A 5,957-nucleotide genomic window follows, 5' to 3' on the forward strand; every position below is an offset into this window, starting at 1 on the left:
GAGGAGAAGGAGGAAAAGAGGAATGGAGAGTTTGGGCATGCAAGGTTGACTGGAGAATGGGAGATCCTACACAGTGGAACGGTCTCTTACCAAGCGATGCGTCTGAAAACAGCCCTGGTCTTCACTACTGTTTATGGCTTTTGTTTCAGTCTTTCTACAGGTTTGGTTTCACAGGAAAAATAACAAAGAGAGTTGTTTCACGTGTCACCTGTCGTCACAGTTACCTAGGGCCTTGTTGTGGTTACGGTCCGCCCGGTGCTTAGCGACCACAGCGCTGTAGCAGTTGGTGAAACAATGTCAGTCAGAACTCCAGCAATATTTCTGATATTCACATTGTCCTATAAGAGCTGCATTTACAAATAATCACCATGGATACGCTTGAAGATAACAGGCTGGGGTCGAAGGGAAATGGGGTCCAATTCAGATAGAAAGTCACTTATTAAAGTCACTTGATCATCAGTTCAATGATTAAAAACAACAGAGGACAGAGAAATAAAAACATACATCTGGTCAATACAAGATCAGGAATATATATATATATATATATATATATATATATATATAAAATGATTAGATAATGTCTGTTGAAAAAATATACAAACTCCAGACCATCTAAAAACATTCAGTTACATATGAGTGTTAACCTTGATAAGGACACAGTTGGAACAGTTTTTTTTTAGAAAATAGGGATATTTCCATTTAGCCGGGAGAGACGGGTGAAGTAACAGATAGATACATAACAAATCTAAAATCATTCAAATGTCCCACCAGCTTGCTAACATAAATAGAACTATAAAGATTGATACATCCAGGACATGGGCCCTCTAGTACGGAGATTGGTGATGTGGTTGCTACTTCTTTTATCGCTGTGATAACAATACAACGCTGTGTCCTTGCAGGGTCAGCAGCTGCTCCTGATGGGGGGGGGGGAGGGAGGAACTCACCCCTCATCCGCCAACCAGCAGTCACCTATAGAAATAATGAGGATCAACTAAGACAAGAGGAGAGAGAAAGAGAGAGAGGTAGACAGAGAGCGAGACAGACAGACAGAGGTAGAGAGAGGCAGAGAGAGAGAGAGAGAGAGAGAGAGACAGACAGAGAGAGAGACAGAAAGCAGCAGATGAAGATGACAGAATAGAGGAGGAGAGAAATAGAGAAAGAGAGAGGTAGACAGAGGTAGAGAGGCAGACAGAGAGAGAGAGGCAGACAGAGAGAGGTAGAGAGGCAGACAGAGAGAGAGAGACAGAAAAAGAGAGAGAGAGAGAAAGAAAGAGACAGAAAAGCAGCAGAGGAGAATAGAAGGAGAATGGAGGAGGAGAGGAGCGTAGACATGCATTAATATAGCCAAGACCACAGAGGCACAAGAAGCTGCTTGAACAGAAGAGATCCACTGTGAAGTGTGTGTGTGTGTGTGTAAACTTACTGTGTTGTGTTAGCAGGAGTATGTCCTGACTGTGGCAGTGTCCAGCCTCTGTATTGCAGACTGACTCCCTACATCCACACAGCAAAACCACATGCAGAAACATGCTGTTAGTGAGTCACTCACAACCTCCAGCATAACACACCCACCACACACACTAGAGCTGGGAGAACACGTTAGTGAGTCACTCACAACCTCCAGCATTACACACCCACCACACACACTAGAGCTGGGAGAACACGAACCCATTGTTGACAGCATGTTGTGTATCGGTGGTCTCCGTAACAAGACGCAGCGGTGCCATGCCTAAACACACACAGACACAACGAGCCCTCATTCCCCCGTGGACCCAAACCCTTTGGTCCTACCGTCCATGTGGCTCCTTTTCGGCTGCGTGGAGGGGGACGCTGCGTTGCTATTGGTCAGTCTGAAGTTGGCGGGCAGGGTGTCGGCTGAGCCCGGGGACATCCCCCGCGCGTCTTTGGGCCGGAACTTCTTCCTCCAGGAGGGGGCGCGCCGGAAGTTGTTATCGTCCTCCTGGAAGAGATTCAGAGAGAGGAGGAAGCAGGAAGGAGATAAGGATGTGGATATACATGGAGGAGTGATTTAGAATGTGTGTGTGTGTGTGTGTGTGTGTGTGTGTGTGTGTGTGTGAGCTTCAGAAAGTGTGTGTGTGTGTGTGTGTGTGTGAGCTTCAGAAAGTGTGTGTGTGTGTGTGTGTGTGTGAGTGAGTGAGCTTCAGAAAGTGTGTGTGTGTGGTCCATCATATGTGTGTGTCTCACCTCATCCAGTCTCCTCTCTGTACCGATGGCCAGTAGACTGTTGTACTCACTCTCCAGAGCCGCTCTCGCCTACAACACAGGAAGGAGGGAGAGACAGAGAAAGAGACAGTCGATGAATGAGTGTGTCTCCTCTCTCTTCGGAGCGGAGGAGACGAGAGCTGACGTCTCAGCTGGGAGCGCCGTTTGACTGCCAGGGTGGTTCACCGCCACCCACCAATGCTGGTAGTGTGTGTGCGTGTCCCTACCTGTGTGTTCTGCGTGGGGATCTGCAGCAGCAGGGCCAGGGCGTTGTGGTCGAAGGTTTCATCCAGGGCCAGCAGGGCTCCGTGCACGCCGCTCTCCAGCAGGTTGTTACTGTACTCCTTCAGCCCCATGGCCTGTACCCAGCTGATTACACGCTCGTTGCTCCACACCAGCACGTCTGCTCAGGATACACAAAATGGTAACCAGTTGGTACAGAAACGTTTGGGGAATGATCAGGGAACACATCCAAAGGGACAGTCAAAATAATTCCTCTGTGAGAAAAAAAAAAAATCGGGAAGGACTGAAATTAAGTTAACATTTTGTTGGCCTGCCTCCCCCCCAGTGTAGTAGAGCTGGGAATTATTCCTCTATGTGTTAGAAAAACTTTGATATGATCAGGAAATAAATCCGGAGTAAAAGCCCAAAGAAATCCAATGTACAAACAAACCTATCATTTCTAAATGTGTATATGGACGCAATAGAAGGAAAAATACTGCACACTTCAGGTTCTCTCATAGCGTTATTAGCTTAGCGTAGCTGACACTTCAGATTCTCCCATAGCGTTATTAGCTTAGCGTAGCTGACACTTCAGATTCTCCCATAGTGTTATTAGCTTAGCGTAGCTGACACTTCAGATTCTCCCATAGTGTTATTAGCTTAGCGTAGCTGACACTTCAGATTCTCCCATAGTGTTATTAGCTTAGCGTAGCTGACACTTCAGATTCTCTCATAGTGTTATTAACTTAGCATAGCTGACACTTCAGATTCTCTCATAGAGTTATTAGCTTAGCGTTGCTGACACTTCAGATTCTCCCATAGCGTTATTACCTCAGCGTAGCTTACACTTCAGATTCTCCCATAGTGGTATTAGCTTAGCGTTGCTGACACTTCTAATTCTCCCATAGTGTTATTAGCTTGGCGTTATTAGCTTAGCATAGCTGACACTTCAGATTCTCCCATAGTGTTATTAGCTTAGCGTTGCGGACACTTCAGATTCTCCCATAGCGTTATTAGCTTAGCGTAGCTGACACTTCAGATTCTCCCATAGCGTTATTAGCTTAGCGTTGCTGAGCTAACTAAATGATAAGTGAATCTGAACAGTGTGGTCATTTCTCCCTTCGGTCGACTGTCATTTTCTCTCACCGTTATCCCAGCTGTTACCTTGCAGCTCCAGCTGGGTCTCGTCACGCCTCCTCTCCAGCTCCTTCCTGTCGTAGTTCAGTCTTCTCAGACACATCACCCCACACTGGAAACTGTTCCTGTTACACAGACACATTGACTGGTTAAACATTTAGACAGAAACAAAATTAACATCCCTAGTTGTCCATGGCACCATTTTGGCCCTTAATAGTGGGAACTGTCCACCATTTATTTTGGCCCTTACCTATGGAAACTGTAAACCATTTTGGTTCCTAATACCTGTGGAAACTGTAAACCATTTTGGTTCCTAATACCTGTGGAAACTGTCCACCATTTTGGTTCCTAATACCTGTGGAAACTGTAAACCATTTTGGTTCCTAATACCTGTGGAAACTGTGCACCATTTTGGTTCCTAATACCTGTGGAAACTGTCCACCATTTTGGTTCCTAATACCTGTGGAAACTGTCCTCCATTTTGGTTCCTAATACCTGTGGAAACTGTCCACCATTTTGAGCTTTTTACCTGTGGAAACTGTCCACCATTTTGAGCTTTTTACCTGTGGAAACTGTCCACCATTTTGAGCTTTTTACCTGTGGAAACTGTCCACCATTTTGAGCTTTTTACCTGTGGAAACTGTCCACCATTTTGAGCTTTTTACCTGTGGAAACTGTCCACCATTTTGAGCTTTTTACCTGTGGAAACTGTCCACCATTTTGAGCTTTTTACCTGTGGAAACTGTCCACCATTTTGAGCTTTTTACCAGTGGAAACTGTCCACCATTTTGAGCTTTTTACCTGTGGAAACTGTCCACCATTTTAAGCTGTCCCCTCATGTCCTTCTTGGTGAGGTGGTCCAGCATGCGTGCGTCTACCAGGGACTCCATGAAGTAGGACCGGTACTGGGGCAGACCCAGGCTGGGCAGCCACTCGTTACCAATCCACTCATGGTTCATGTCTCCATACGCCAGCGTCTGTGGGAGGGAGGGACAGGGGCTAGGTCAGTGTTTGGAGTCTATTGAAGAGTCAAAAGTTAGTGGGGGATGGCTAACTTCGCTATGAAAGAAAAAGGCTAGGTGGGAAAGTGATGGAAATCACCCCATTAAAATCTAGAGTGTGCACGTGTCTGTACGTTCATGTCTGTGTGTAAGTTACAGCAGGTTTAAGAGCAGCTACGACCACAGATCAGAACTAGGGCCAGTGAGAGAACTAGACTGATCTGTGTGTTCTGATAGGTGAGAGGTCAGAGAACTAGACTGATTTGTGTGTTCTGATAGGTGGGAGGTCAGAGAACTAGACTGATTTGTGTGTTCTGATAGGTGGGAGGTCAGAGAACTAGACTGATTTGTGTGTTCTGATAGGTGGGAGGTCAGAGAACTAGACTGATTTGTGTGTTCTGATAGGTGGGAGGTCAGAGAACTAGACTGATTTGTGTTTTGATAGGTGGGGGAGGGGAAGGAAGTAGCCCAACTGTAAACAACTTCTAAACAGCAGAGGCTTCTAATAAATCTCTCCTGTCCTGTCTGTGGCTTCTAAACAGGACATCTGAGTCAATGTCTGTCTGCCACCACAAGAATTTTATGAAGAAGCCTTATCACAATGTGTATAACTACATTATTCTAGCTGCAATATCCTCTGTCTCCCGATACCTCCAGATTTACATGCAGGTTAAATGTGCAGCTGACTAAAGTAACGGAGACCAAGAGCCATACTGTTGTCAAGGATCCGTGCAAGGAAAAAAACAAACAAAAAAAACTATCTGTCCAACTGAAATAAGGTGAAATGTCCTTGTCGTCTACCACAGCCAGAGAAAAGAGACAGACAGGGGTGTGCAAACCTGGGCCCAGCTGCCCTCGTCATCCTCCTGTTGTTAGCATGGTTAGCATGGTGAGAGAAGAGAAGCGGGTTAGAGTTAGTGACTGTGGCAGTGCTGGGTTCGGCAGCTCAACATCAACATGCTACTTAACCAGTGTTAATGTTAAGACAACTGGACATGCAACCAACAGCTCATGCTTTAGGCTACATTGGCGTCCCGTTGTCAATGAACCTGGGATTGAGCTAGAATTCTTTTTAATATCTAATACCACTAGTTGAAGCATCCATTGTACCACATGTGTTAGTAAATCCCAGGTTGAAACAGGACTGTAAATATAGCATTGAGCAAAAGTGTTTAAATGAAATACAGTTTTATAACTTGACATACAGGGAGGGGCCTGCGAAAGTATTCCCCTTTGGCATTTTACAACCTGGAATTAAAATAGATTTTTTTTGGGGGGGGGGGGTTTGTATCATTTGATTTACACAACATGCCTACCACTTTGAAGATGCAAAATATGTTTTCTTGTGAAACAAACAAGACAACAAAAAAAACTGAA

The 5,957-nt window shown here is 45.4% G+C and overlaps 1 protein-coding gene across 1 annotated transcript in view; it reads right to left on the reverse strand.

Annotated features, from left to right (window-relative positions):
• Positions 1 to 353: 353 nt before the first annotated feature.
• Positions 354 to 5,957, reverse strand: part of LOC139411770 (liprin-alpha-1-like) — an 84,614-nt gene continuing 79,010 nt past the window's right edge. The window contains exons 24-31 of the mRNA XM_071158502.1: positions 5,420 to 5,446; positions 4,381 to 4,556; positions 3,589 to 3,704; positions 2,448 to 2,623; positions 2,203 to 2,271; positions 1,789 to 1,957; positions 1,424 to 1,491; positions 354 to 991 (exon numbers count right to left, since the gene is read on the reverse strand). Coding sequence (XP_071014603.1) covers positions 1,433 to 1,491; positions 1,789 to 1,957; positions 2,203 to 2,271; positions 2,448 to 2,623; positions 3,589 to 3,704; positions 4,381 to 4,556; positions 5,420 to 5,446 — 792 coding nt within the window. The 3' untranslated portion in view covers positions 354 to 991; positions 1,424 to 1,432. The remainder of the gene's footprint in view (positions 992 to 1,423; positions 1,492 to 1,788; positions 1,958 to 2,202; positions 2,272 to 2,447; positions 2,624 to 3,588; positions 3,705 to 4,380; positions 4,557 to 5,419; positions 5,447 to 5,957) is intronic.

This window comes from Oncorhynchus clarkii, chromosome 6 (genome assembly GCF_045791955.1).
Source record: "Oncorhynchus clarkii lewisi isolate Uvic-CL-2024 chromosome 6, UVic_Ocla_1.0, whole genome shotgun sequence".
Lineage (NCBI taxonomy): Eukaryota > Metazoa > Chordata > Actinopteri > Salmoniformes > Salmonidae > Oncorhynchus > Oncorhynchus clarkii.